The following is a 14,103-nucleotide window of genomic DNA, read 5'->3' as shown; positions in this document are numbered from 1 at the left end:
CACATACATGCACCCATGCATTCACGTGTTAGAGTGTGCACACAGACCTGTGCTTGCATGGATGTGTGAGTTTGCACGCGCTAAAACTATGCATGCCACCCACGGGAGCACCACGGAGGGGAATAGAGCCTTCGGGCCCACAAGGTGGGGCTGCCCCTGTCCAGTCTCCACCTGAGTCACATTTTCTGGAAAGTGTGAGCTACTGAGTGAGTGAGAGTGAGGAGGGAACGGGCCCTCTGGGGGCCCAGGAAGAAGAGGAGGATGTGTGGGGAAAGGAGAGGCGCTGAACCCCAGCTCTAAAACCAGCCCCTGGGGCTACAGTTTTCTGCAGCAGGTGCCTCTTGCAGTTTGCAAAGCCCAGAGCATTGGGCAATTGCGGTTTCCTCTGAACCCGAGGAACTCGGGCTTGCCAGTCCTAGCCCCGAGTATCTCCGAGCCACAGTTTCTCGGCATGGAGACCGTGGCGCAGCCCTCAGTGTTCGTGGTGGACAGACAGACCGATATTCCATTCAGGAGACTGGGACAGAGCCCCCGGAGACGACACTGCAGCATGGCCCAAGGCAGCCTGGCTGTCTTGCTATTGCTCACGAGTTCGGGGCTGGCCACCCAGGGCTGGTTCCTACTGAGACTTCATCGGCAGCTTGGGGAGGTGGTGGCTCGCCTGCCGGTGAGTGGGGCCAGGAGGGGCAGGGGGAGCGCTCCAGGGTCACTGTATCTCCCTTTATGGGAGGTGGGGCAGAGTGAAACTAGACACCCCCATCACTCTGACACTCAGTCTCTTCATCTGTAAAATGAGGCACTGATCCATCACTCTGATCTTCAGTCTATCACTCTGATCCACAGCCTTCTTCGTCTGTAAAATGGGCATGCTGACAAGAGCACCCTGGTGCGTGTGAGTGCGTGTGAGTGTGTGTGTGTGTGTGTGTGTGTGTGTGTGTGTGTGTGTTCATGCATGGGTGTCACTCTGAAGCTTCCCCGGCAGCACTGACTGTTACCAACTGGACCCTTGTCCTGTGGCTGCTTCTTGGCAATCCTGGCTCAGTCTCAGGTGGTGGTGTCTCTGTTTTCTCCTGTCCCTGGATGTGTCTGTGTGTCACACTTGGGCAATCTCCCAGACAACTCGCTCACACGGTCCTTCCCTCTGTTCTCCTTTTACATTTTTTATTACATTTATGTATTTACTGTGTGTGGGTATGGGTGGGTGGACACGTGACAGTCAGAGGACCTTGAGGGAGTGTGCTCTCTCCCTTCACCTGTACATGGGCTCCAGAGATTGAACTCAGGTTTTCAACTGGCAGCAAGCGCCCTCACCCACTGAACCGACCATCGAACAGTTTTGTTTTGTTTTGTTTTCTGATACAGCATCTCCCTGTAGCCTCAACTGGCCTGGAACTTGCTATGTAGACCAGGCTGGCCTCAATTTCACAGACCTTCACCTGCCTCTCCTGAGTGTTTTAAGTTGTGGGAAAATTCCAAGATCTCAAAAACAAATCTGAAACACTTCTGGTTTCAAGCATTTCAGACATTCAACTTGTATTCTTGATCCTAGCTGAGCATGGTGGAGCATACAGGAGGATCAGGGGTTCAAGAACACAAGTAGTCATGGCTACTTAGTAACTTCCAGGCCAGCCTGGGCTACATGAGACCCTATCTCAAAAACACAAAGTAGAGCCAGGCGTCAGTGGCACATGCCTTTAATCCCAGCACTCCAGGGGTGAGGAGGAGCTGGGCAGAGGCAGGCAGATTTCTGTGAGATGGAGGCCAGCTTGGTCTATATAGCGAGTTCCAGGCCAGCTGGGGTTACAGGGAGATCTTGTCTTAAAGAAACAAAAACAAACAAACAAAGAAAGCAAACAAGGAAACAAAAGAGATGATAAGAGGCCAGTATTTGTAATTCCATAGAGAGAAATGTTAGTCCAGAGGCTGCTGGGTGGTGTGTGTGTGTGTGTGTGTACATGCCCTGTGTACGTGTCCGTGGGTGGTATCTGTGGCCATGGTCAGACTATCTCATCACCATGTGTCTGTGTGTGTGACACTGGGGTGTGACCCGTCCTCACCATGCACCCCATCTGGATTTCAGGACAAGGACACAGGTTCCAGAGAAAAGCTAATGCAAGGTGAGCTCGGTTTTCCTTCCCTAAGAAGCAGAGGGAATGGTCCCCATGCTGTCCCCACACTCGGGGTGCCTTACACAATGTTTTCACACAGTCAGCTCATGCCCTGCAGCTGCCCCTCCCCGCTCCTCCCCCCACCTCCCAGGGCCCAAGAAGCAGAAGTCTGGGTCACTCCGGAAGAGGTGGAGCCTGATACCTACAGGTGGCCATGGTGACCCTTCACTGCTCTGCCTCTAAGCTCTCACTCTCTTTTCACCAGAGCCAAGATCCCACCAGGCCAACCCAGCAGCTCATCTTACAGGTGAGGGGACCCTGGCTTTGCTCAAGGAGGGACTGGGGTGCTTAGGGAGACCAAGGTCCTCACAAGCTAGAGAGTTAGTTTATGCATTCAATTTTTTTGGAGACAGTCTCCCTGTAGCCCCAGCTGGCCTGGAACTCACTATGTAGACCAGGCTGGCCTCAATCTCATAGAGATCCACCTGTCTCTGCCTCCTGTGCTGGGATAATAGGTGTGCACCATGCCTGGTTGATGTGGTGCTGGGGATGCAACCCAGGCTTTGTGCACGCTAGACTGACGCTCTACCCACTGAACCCCAGCCACAGTCCCATTTTGAGTTTTGTTGGGTAATTTAATTGCTCCAGGCCTCAGTTTCCTCTTTGGTATTCAAGTGACTTTGTCCCTTCATGCCCCCGTTTCTCCCCCTGCAGAAGGGTGTGTGTGAAATGAGTTAAGATACATAATAACCAAATTATTTTGATTTCTATGTGTCTCAGTTTCCACCGCCAGCAAAGCAGGAACTGTGAGAGTTGACCCATACAGCTTAAGCTTGTGGGAAAAGCACAGAGAGGGACAGTAACCAATAAAAGGTCACACAGCAAAAATGGGGTGTGTACTAACCAGCTCTCTCTCTCTCTCCCCCTCTCTCCTTCCCATCTCAGGGGCCAATGCCAGCTTGATAGGTAGGGGAGGACCCCTGCTATGGGAGACACGACTGGGCCTGGCCTTCTTGAGGGGCCTCAGGTACCATGATGGAGCCCTGGTGACCACAGAGGCTGGCTACTATTATGTGTACTCGAAGGTGCAGCTGAGTGGCGTGGGCTGCCCCCAGGGACTAGCCAGTGGTCTTCCCATCACCCATGGGCTGTACAAGCGCACGACCCACTACCCCAAGGAGCTGGAACTGCTGGTCAGCCGACGGTCACCCTGTGGAAGGGCCAACAGCTCCCGAGTATGGTGGGACAGCAGTTTCTTGGGTGGTGTGGTACACCTCGAAGCCGGGGAGGAGGTGGTGGTCCGAGTGCCTGGGGAGCGCCTGGTCAGACCCCGTGATGGTACCCGGTCCTATTTTGGGGCATTCATGGTCTGAAGGATGCAGAGTCGGTGAAAGGGTCTCACCAGGAGAGACCTCAGAGGATCCTGGGGGATAGAAAATCTAGCAAGCAGACATATTGGGAGAATACCCCCCAGGGTGCCCCAAACTCCACATGTGGATCTATATAGACTGCCTATCTTGCCCTGGACAATGTTAAAAATCAATGACCTGGAGACTTGGGGTCTGGAGCCCTCCCCCAAGTGTGTGCATTTAGTAGATTTGCCTGATATTCAGGGAGAAAGAATAAAGAATGGATTCTTTGTTTCTGATGTAAACAACAATGGGCTTTGGGCTGGAGACAGGGAAGCGCTCTCCTCTTCATGGTCATGGGTGTCAGGAGATGTCTGCCACCAGAACCACGTGTTGGGGGACTGGTTCCACATGACACATATTTACCTCTCCCACGGATCTGCTGCGTTGGCCATTACTGTGGGGCGGAGTCCCACTATGCGAGGTTCCAGTCATTGAGATGGCCGGGCCACAACTCAGCACAGATGTCCTCGGAGGACAATTAGCTGGGACCTCAGAGCTCAGCCCAGTGTGTGGCTCAGGACAGATACCTGGGAAATGGTTGGTGATGGGGAGAAAGGAAGGAGGGAAAGGAAAGGAAAATAAGGAAAGAAAGAAGAGGAAGGGAGGGAGGGAGGGAGGGTGGGAGGCTAGAGAGATGGGAGGGAAGGAAGGAAGGAAGGCACAGAGGTTGCCGCTATGGTTCCCCTACAGAATGCAACAATCTCTTTCACAACTACAGTCTCTCTCTCTCTCTCTCTCTCTCTCTCTCTCTCTCTCTCTCTCTCTCTCCCTCTCCCTGAGGCTCCTTTACAACCAAGGCCACCACATACTAGGCTGAAGAGCACAGCTTGCCTGTAACCCCAGGTCTTTGAAATAAATGACAAATCTTTGTACCTGGATGTGTCTCGTTCATTGGGGAGACGTATGGGGAAAGGACGCACAGAGAGGCCACACCACCTGTGAGGAACCTGGGGAATATGGCATGACTTCATGAAGGAAGACTGGGCTAACACAGGGATCCCCCATGTCCACTTTCCCCCAAATCCACATCTCTCAAGGAAGGGGAGGTGACCCCCTGCCAGGCACCTCATTGAACACATGTAGAAAAGATGCTACCAAGTCTGCTGGGGGGATGAAGCTGGTGGGATTGTGGAAGGATGCAAAGGGGAGCAGACAGGCTGGTGAAATGGCAGTTAAGAGCTTTCCATGCAAGCTTGAGGGCCTGAGTTTGACTCCCCAGAGCCCACATTGAAAAGCCCGGTGTGGGGATGTGTACCTGTAATTCCATTGCTGGGGAGAGGGAGATAGGAGGATTCCTGGGGCTCACTGGTCAGTCAGGCTAGCTGAATCAGCGACCTTCAGGTTCGGCGAGAGACCCTGTCTCAAAGAAGGTGAAGAGCGATTGGAGATGACACCCAAGCTTGTCATCTGGCATCTGCATGCACATACACATGCACAAGAAATAATATAATGCAGCATGCTACAATATAATGAAGGGTAAAGAATAGTATTTTGAGCAGCACTTTATATAGTCCAAGTACTTTTTCAAAAATGACAAGGTCTCATGTAGCCCAGGCTGGACTTCAACTTACTATGTTAGCCCAGGATGACCTTGAACTCTTGATCCTCTTGCCTCCATCTCTCGAGTGATGGGACAACAGGCATGTGCCACTATTCCTGATTAAGCACCTTACATAAATTATATCTTCTTTAATGTTTTTTCTAATTTTTTGAGGTGGAGTCTTGCTTTGTTGCCCAGGTTGGTTCTAGATTCAAGTGATCCTCCTGCCTCAGTTTCCCAAGAAATTAGAACTACAGGCCTGTGCTACCCCTAGCTGTATAGAGGTACCTAAGTCCTGGGCAGGAAGCGTTAGCCCAGACCTTCTAGAAGCAGAGGCTAACACCCGAGAGAGGTAGGGATGTCCCCCTTTGCCCAGAGCTTATGGTGAGTTCAAGATGTTCCCTCTTCCCATCCTTGCTGGGCTGGTGGGAGGTGGAAAGGCCCCCAAATACCCGGCCTTGGCCCCACTGGAGTTTCCTTTGCACTCATCCAGTCACTCTGTTTCCGTGGCTTTGATGAGACCAAGGTGTGGGGACAGTGAATTTATAAAAAGCCACCAGCAGCCAGCAACTTCCGTCCTGTCAAAAAAAAAAAAAATCTTTCTAGAAGAAAGTTTGCAGCCTTGAGGGGAGAGAGAGAAAGAAGAGGAGGAGGTGGGTGAGGATGGGTGCAAAGATGAGCAAAGAGAGGAGCCAGGGAAGAGGAGGGAGAGGATTGAAGAAGGATGGGAGGGGCAGGGAAGGCAGATGGAAAGGGGCACGAGGGACGCCTGGGAGGGTGGGCTGGAAAGGCAGGGAGCCCCTGGTCCCAGCCACTAATCAACTTTTCTATCTCTGAGAAGTTTATCTAGTGAGTTTCCTCCTCCCTTTCGGAGACTCCACCATCCTTTCATCCCCAGGGCCTCTGTCTCCCCGCTACAGAGCCACCTCTCTCTACTTCACTTCTTATCAAGACCCCCAAAAATAATGACTGTGAAACTATTTCATAAGATGGTGCTGGATCTCCCTGTGCAACATAGTTGTGTTCAAACATGAGACGGGTCATTGCAGGGAAATTGGTGTCACAGGGAAATCAGATGCCTCTTACACACTGGGGCCAGATGGTCTGAGTTCAAATCCCTGTTCTGTCACTTCCCAGTTGGATGACTCTGAAATCTCAGCCTCAGTTAACCCATCTACATAGCAAGATGAAGAAAACATGGTAAACGACCCTGGTTACTGTTAGATGAAATGAGTCAAACCTTGGAGCAGCTGGACTGCAGTGAGCTCTTTCATCTCTAGTAGCTCTCCTCTCTCCCTCCCTTCCTTCTTCCCTTTCTTCCTTCCTTTCTTCTTTTAATTTTATGTGCATGAGTGTATTGTCTGTCTGTATGTAAGGGCACCACATATGTTCAGTACCCCCAGAGGCCAGAAAAGCGTGTCAGATCCCCTGGAACTGGAGTTACGGATGGTTGTTAGCTGCCATGTGGGTGCTGGGAACCAAACCCAGGTCCTCTACAAGAGCAGGCAGTGCTCTCAACTGCTAAGCCAGATCTCTAGACCCTTTAGTAGCTGTTCCTTATGTAAGCATAGGTGTTGCTTCGCTTTGGATACATGTTCCCCAGAAGAGCCCTGTGTTAAAAGGCTTGGCTTTCACAATACTGAGAGGTGCTTGGAAGCTTTAAGAGGTGTGGTTGATTCAGTGCCAAGTGTGGGATGGGGGCTCCCAGAGACACCTACGCGATACAGGCTGTTGCCATTGTACTTGGCTGCCACCAGAATCTGATGTAAAGACCCTATTGCTAAAGACACCACCCACTTGGTCATAGAATGTGGAGAAATCAAGGTGGTATTGACCAGGATGTTTCCTCCTCACTGGATAGCTCTCACGGGACTGGAAGGTTCTACGCAGGCTGCTGAGTGAGGAAAGTCTTCAATATTCTCACTCAGCTGTGAACTCCGTGAACTGCAGTCATGAGCAGCCTGGCAAGCTGTGCCCACAGGTGCAACAGTGGCCAGTGTTGTAGGGTAACCAACTGCCTTCTGATTGGATTTAAGACCCACGCCACAGGAGGAAACACATGGGTATTACTGTAAATTTGGCCAAGAACTCATGGTTGGGGAGCTCATAGGCCCCAGGGGTAAACCTACTACTATTTTTCTTTTACACAGGATCTCCCTGTAGCTCCATCTGGCCTGGAACTCCCCATGTAGACCAGGCTGGCCTCGATCTGCCTGCCGCTGCCCTCCGAGTGCTGGGAGTACTATTATTTTGCTAAATGAACACAGTATCAAACTGTCCTCTGAATTTGTAACTCCAAACTGTTCTCTGAATTTGCAGCTCTCAGATCTTAACAGAGAAGTTGCTTTGTGGTGAACAGGAAGTCTGAACTGGCCAAAGGAGAGGGAGTAAGTGTCTGTGCAGCACACAGCCACAAATAATCTACATCAGACCACCCTCCACCAAGGTTCAGGGACCACGGAGCAGAGTGGACAGAAAGATTATAGGAGTATCTTCTGGATATGACAAGATGGCCGCACTCATAAACTCACAGCAGCTGTGACTGTCTACCCAAGATCAAGTCAGTCAGCATTCCAGCATGGAAGGGGAAGCGGTTCAGGAGCCCCAACACCTGACTGAGGAGCTATGGCCAGGTGATGGCTGCCAGGGGAGGGACAGTGTTCTTTAAGGGCGTGGCCCCTGGTTGGTTGACCATGCTCCAGTGGACGCCCCACACCCACGAGCATACGGACAGCATAAAGTGGAGTCAATGCATTAAAGAGGACAGGAAGCTGGGTGGTTAGGTGGTTAGTGGGTGGATCCGGGAGGAGTTAGAGGGAGGAGTGGGGGTGAATATGATCAAAGCACATTATATACATGTATGGAATTCTTGAAGAATAAGTAAAACATATAATTAGAAAAAAACAAAAACCGAGCAGGGCATATTGGCAGGTCACTGGTGAGCCAGGCTTCAAAGGACACAACTTGGTCCCTTTCTGTCTCACTTCCCAGCCAGTCCACGACTGACTTTTGGTGTTGTTTTCCCACAGGTACTCTTGCCCTGATATGCCCCACAGACTCAAAACAACAGGGCCAACCGAAACCCGAAACCCAAATTGATGTTATTTGTTAGAGTAACGAAAAGCTGACTGACATGGTTGCAGTTATATGCACATTTAAATCGATGATCTTCCCAACTATTACATCAAAGGTGACCTTGCACCCACAGGCTGTGCCTAGTTACATGGCGTGTTTGAAAAGTGGGAATTGAGGCTGGAGAGATGCTCAGCAATTAAGAGCACGGGCTGCTGTTGCAGAAGACCTGGGTTTGGTTCCTAGAACCCACGTGGTGGCTAACAAACATTTGTAACTCCAGTTCTAGGTGATCTTGATGCCCTCTTCTAACCTCTGCAGGCATTGCATACATATGATGCACTTATAAACATGCAAATACAAAAGAGAAAAAAAATTTAAGTATTAAAAATGGTTATACTTATTCATTTATTTCTCTCTCTGTATGTGTGTGTACATACATGCATATACTACAGCACACATGTAAAGTCGAAGGACAACTTGCTGGAGTTGGTTCTTTTCCTTCACCATGTGGTCCCAGGGATTAAACTCAGGTCATCAGGCTTGGTGGCAAACACCCTTACCTTTGGAGTCAGCTTGCTCGTCCCTGGCTATTGTTTAATTCTTACATCTCCTTGGAAAGGGGCCACATGAGTTTTATTAAGTTTCCTGAGCCCTGTGAGTGTTGTGAGGCTCATGAGCCTTGCCCCTATTTCTACAAGGGACTGTTTCCACCAAGAGAAAGCAACCCAGAAGCAGCCGATGCAGTGGAGACAGCTGAGGATTCAGACAGGAGGGAGGTCATGGATGCCTTGAAGATGGCTCCATCAGTCAGGCTCCCGTTGTACAAGTGGGAGAGCCAGATTCTGATCCAGAGCCCACATAAAACAACTGGGTGTGGTGGTGCAGGCCTGTCATCCCAGCACTGGGGAGGCAGAGACAGGAGGGTCCCCAGGGTTCACTGCCAGTCAGTCTAGCAGAATCTGTGAGCCCCAGGCTCAGTGAGAGTCCCTACCTCAAAAAAATAAGGTGCCTGGGGCCAGAGAGATGACTCAGCAGTTAAGAACACCCGTATGGATCTTGAAGAGGACCTGCGTCTGGTTCCAGCACCCATGCCACGAGGCTCATAACTGCCTGTGACTGCAGCTCTCTCTCTCTCAAATAAATAAATAAATAAATAAATAAATAAATAAATAAATGAATAGAAGTACAGGGGCTGGGGAGGCGACTCAGCAGTTAAGAGAGCTTGCTGCTCTTGGAGAAGATTCGTTTGGTTCCCAGCATCCACATCAGTCAGGTTAACAACCATCTCTAACTCTGCAGGGATCTGATGCCTCTGGCTTTCATGGGCACCTGCACACACCTACATGTACACACACACACACACACACACACACAGAGAGAGAGAGAGAGAGAGAGAGAGAGAGAGAGAGAGAATGAATTAAAAACAAGTCTTTAAAAAAAATACAAGGCTGGAGAGCTGGCACAGTGGTTAAGAGCACTGGCTTCTCTTAAAGAGGACCCAGGTTCAATTCCCAGCACCCATATGGTGGCCAACAACGGTCCATAACTCCAGTTCCAGAGGATCTGACACCCTCTTATGGCCTCTTTAGGCAACTACACTCACCTGGTGCATATAAATTCACACAAATAAATGTTTAAATATTTAAAAATAAACTATAATAATAAATATAACCTTTTGGGCTTAGTTGTTTTTTGAGACAGGGTCTCCCTGTAGCCCCAGGTGGCCTGGAACTTGCTATGAAGATCAGGCTGGTCTCAATCTCATAGAGATCTACCTGCCTCTGCCTCCTAAGTGCTGGGATTAAAGGTGTATGCCAGCATGCCCAGCAAAATACATAAAATCTTTTAAAAAATACAAGGTGGGGGCTGGAGAGATGACCCAATGATTAAGAGCACTGAATGCTCTTCCAGAGGACCCAGGTTCAAATCTTAGCAACCACATGGTGGCTAACAACCATTTGTAACTCCAGTTACAGGGGCTCTGAGCTCTCTTCTGTCCTCTGAGGGCACTGCATGACATGGGTACACTTACATGCATGCAGGCAATACACTCATATACATAAAATAAAAAAATAAAATATGGTGGCCGGAGAGATGGCTCAGCAGTTAAGAGCACTGACTGCTCTTGCAGAGGATCTGGGTTTGATTCCCAGCACCCACATGGTGGCTATGAGCCATCCTTAACTCCAGTTCCAGGGGAATCTGAAGCCCTCTTCTGACCTCTGAGGCATTGTATGACACGAGTGCACTCACATACATGCAGGCAATACACTCATACACATAAAAATAAAAATAATAAAAAATATTTCTAAAGTATTATAAAAAATAAAATATTTTAAAATATAAATAAATAAAACATTTGTTAAAAAAAATACAAGGTATGCAGTGTCCTGAGGAGGGATGCCCAAGGTTGATTCTGGTTTCCACACGCATGTGCACACACATGTGTATATATGCACCCCAGTAGGAACACACGCACACACACACACACACCCTACACAAACTCCAGACATCAGGAAGCAGGTGAGACATAACTGTGGCTTTATTGCAGGGGCAGGGATGTGGTTAGTTGGGGCAGCCAAACACCACCATGGACTCTGTGAAGTCTCCCAGGTCCTGGCACTGTTTCTGGTTCTCCTCATCCTGGCACTCTTCTGCTTCGGGCCAGAGTTCCACCCAAGTGTCCTTTCCAATGATGTAGCTGGTGCTGGGGGGGGGGGGCAGTAGAGAGCAGGTGAGGCCAGGAGGGGTGGTGGGCTGGGTTAGAGGTGGGAGAGCAGGTGAGGACCACTGAGGATGTGGACAAGGTTAGAAGGGCTGCCGCAGGCACAGGTGCACACAGGGTGGGCACTCACTTGGGTTTTTCTCCCCAGAGGTCGGAGGACAGGCCCCACATAAGGTATTGCTTCCCTTTCTGCAGTTTCAGGGCATCTCTGCACTTGATGTGGCTGATGAACCTGCGCTCCTGCCCCACCTGCACCTCATCGGAACCTGCAGAGGAGAGGACATGGAGGCTGAGCTGTGGTACAGGGTGTGGGGGAGGAGGATCAGGGCAGAGGGAGGATGGAGAGCCAGGCTACCTGATTTGATGACTTGCTGGATGTTCATCACGTACTCATCGAAGTCATCTGACAGATCAACATCCACTAGTCTGGTCTTGTACACTGTGGGGGTTGGGGGTATGGACATTGAGGGGCGTGAGCAGGGCTGAGTACTGGCAACTTCCTCAGCAAGTGCAGTGCCCAGTTACAGCCACCCACAAGTTGCCATGGACTCAAGGACTCCAGTCATGGCATGGTGACCCCCATTCAGTCTTTCTGAGTCATTTATTATTTACTTATTTTTATGTGTATGAGTGTTTTGCCTGCATGTATATAATTACACCATGTGCATGCATGTGCCTACATAGATCAGAAGAGGGCACTGGATCCCTTGGAACTGGAGTTATAGGTGGTTGTTAGTTGCCACATGAGTGCTGGGAACTGAACCTGGGTCCTCTGCAAGAGCAGCCAGTGCTCTTAACCACTGAGTCAGCTCTCCAGCCAGCATGGTGGTCTTATACAACCACATGGTGTAGCAGGAGGCATCCAAAGATGGCGTGGACGCAGAGCCCTGGGATTCAGTGAGAATTCACTTCACTTCTTGGTCCGCAAATAGTACGCCAAAAGGAGCCCACGCCTCCATACCCTGCTCGCGGGCCCAGTGACTGATGACAGACTGTGTGGCATGGACCAATCAGAAAATGATACGCTGACTAAAGGGACTTGGGGGCAGAGAAAAGGGAAATATAAGTCCTGCCCCCTCCTGCATTAAATGAGCCTGCAGCACCTCGCCTAGTGCTTGCTTCTAACCAACTCCCGGTGTCTGTGTCATGACTCCGTGCTTCTTGCCCCCCCAGTCGGCGGGGGACCCGATCCAGGTCAGGGTCTTCACAGCTGGCCTGAGGAGAACCCACAACACCTGGTGCCTGAACAGGGACCCCTGCCCACGGTATTGATGACACCCAGAACCTTGGTTCTTTTGGTAAGTAGGCTCCTGGATTTGTCTGCTTCTTTGGCTGCTTGAGGGTAAGCAAGTAGCCCCCTCCTCTGTCCTCTCCACCCTGTCTGTCGTCTTTATTGTTGGACTAGTTTGTTAGATCAGGGAGGCACACTCCGCCACGTGGTCCTGAAGCCCACGTCGGCACCTCCCCCCTCTTGGCTCATCCTAGTGAGTTCACATAAGGGCTGATCCACCCCGAACTCAGAGCCCAGGCTTTGGGTCACCCTGTTGCCTGTCCCGGAGACACCGTGTGAGCATATGGCTGGAGGTGTCATGGCCTCCAGAAGTCCCTCACTGAGCACAAAACATTTGGATCCGATACACCTTTACATGTCAAGGTGGTTTACATCTGAATGGCTCACAGTGCTTCTTTGCTTCCTTTGTGCCCTCTTGGTAGTCACCCTCATCTTCTACTTTGTGGCAAATTCCCCTTCACGAGACCCTCCCACAATGGGCAATTTACCACCACAATGCAGGGAGCCACAAACGGCAGCACTCAAGGTGCTCCTTAAAACCAGAGGGTTGAAAGTGAGACCAAAAGATATCGAACACTTTTGGGATGAAACCACAAATTTGGCCCCGTGGGTCTCCCCTGAAAACATGTGGGACCCTGACACGTGGATGCGGGTCCTCTTCCTGGCCCAAAAAAGGGAGGTTGGGTCAGGGATCACTCCCCCCGTATCATTCGTACCGATCCTCCTCTCCTGGGGAAGTCATCTTGGCCCACAACAAACACTGCCAGGAGCAATCTAGTGTAGATCTGGCTATTACCTCGAACCCAGACCTCCCAGACACCCAGACCCAGAGGTGGACGCAGCCTCTGCGCCCACTTCCAATAAGGAAGGAGCTCCTTTGCCTATATCTCAGGATACTCTCCTAGAGCTACCATGCCCAGAAATTCCCTGCCCCATTACCCGTGGAAGGAGTTACTCTCTCCCCCCATAATCATCCCGCCCCTTCCCCTGCTACCATGCCCCTCCCTCCTAGACTGCCCTCCTTAAACCCTCACCCACCTTTGTCCACATTTCTGGTTAACATTGGCCCCGATGCGGCACAGCATCCATGGCTGCCCACCCCACTTGCTGACCTTGTTCTTATCCACAAGGCAGCAGAGCAATCGGGCCCTGACTCCCCATATTTCGAGCAGGTTCTTCGCCTGTGGTCCTTACAGTTACAAATCTACTATGATTGGTATAACTTACTAAAGGCAGTCCTAGAACCCTCAGTCTTTCTAAACTGGCGCACAGGCTATGACGATCAGGTTGAAAACCAGACATGCCTAAATCTCCAATATGGCCTCAAGATTACGTTGGACATGCTCATGGGACACAGACAATATACTGACCCCATCTCCCAGTCTACTATTGGCCTCCATGCCTATTTTAAACAAGTTTTTGACTTGGCCTTTAAGGCCTTTAAATGTTGCCCCCCCCCTCCAGTGATCCACAAGTCTTTTTCTGTAATTGGATTCAACAGTCAGGGGAGTCCTTCACAGACTTCCTTACCTATGTCACCAAGGCAGTAGAGTGGAGGGTGGAGTCTGGACCCACCCGAGAGGTGCTTATCAAACAGTTAACTTGGGAGGAACTAAATATCCCTACTCGTAATGCTATCACGCCTGCCCGCAATGATAACATTCACAAATGGGTACTCTCTACTAGAGACTCAGACCCCAGGTGGGCTCTATTGAGGCTCTGACCGTCTCCTTGGAGACTCTTTTGTTGCAAGGAAAACCCGCCCACTTTGGCACATGGGAAGGCTCCTGGAACTGTGGGGGGCTTGGCCACTTTCCTAGCCACTGCCCAAGAGGTACAACCTGCCCCAAGACTCGCTGCCCCAAGTGCAAAAAAGCATCCATTGGGCTAAAGACTGTAGGTCACAGTCTCAACCGGACTTGGCTCCTTTAAACTCCACATGGGGTGTCCCT

At 50.6% G+C, this 14,103-nt stretch overlaps 2 protein-coding genes across 2 annotated transcripts in view; one reads left to right on the top strand and one right to left on the bottom strand.

Annotated features, from left to right (window-relative positions):
- The first annotated feature begins 387 nt into the window (after positions 1 to 387).
- On the top strand, positions 388 to 4,114 carry Tnfsf14 (TNF superfamily member 14). Its single transcript, XM_008836900.3, has 4 exons — positions 388 to 667; positions 2,081 to 2,117; positions 2,374 to 2,415; positions 3,054 to 4,114. The coding sequence occupies exons 1-4, from the start codon at positions 452 to 454 to the stop codon at positions 3,479 to 3,481; spliced, it is 723 nt and encodes a 240-aa protein (XP_008835122.1). The 5' UTR covers positions 388 to 451; the 3' UTR covers positions 3,482 to 4,114.
- A 6,545-nt stretch (positions 4,115 to 10,659) lies between these two features.
- Positions 10,660 to 14,103, bottom strand: part of C3 (complement C3) — a 33,678-nt gene continuing 30,234 nt past the window's right edge. Inside the window, exons 39-41 of the mRNA XM_008836899.3 lie at positions 11,216 to 11,299; positions 10,991 to 11,126; positions 10,660 to 10,842 (exon numbers count right to left, since the gene is read on the bottom strand). Coding sequence (XP_008835121.1) covers positions 10,701 to 10,842; positions 10,991 to 11,126; positions 11,216 to 11,299 — 362 coding nt within the window. The 3' untranslated portion in view covers positions 10,660 to 10,700. The remainder of the gene's footprint in view (positions 10,843 to 10,990; positions 11,127 to 11,215; positions 11,300 to 14,103) is intronic.

Source organism: Nannospalax galili, unplaced genomic scaffold (genome assembly GCF_000622305.1).
Source record: "Nannospalax galili isolate Female #2095 unplaced genomic scaffold, S.galili_v1.0 scaffold77, whole genome shotgun sequence".
NCBI lineage: Eukaryota > Metazoa > Chordata > Mammalia > Rodentia > Spalacidae > Nannospalax > Nannospalax galili.
The sequence above is the reverse complement of the archived record's forward strand: the minus strand, read 5'-3'. Positions and strand labels throughout refer to the sequence as shown.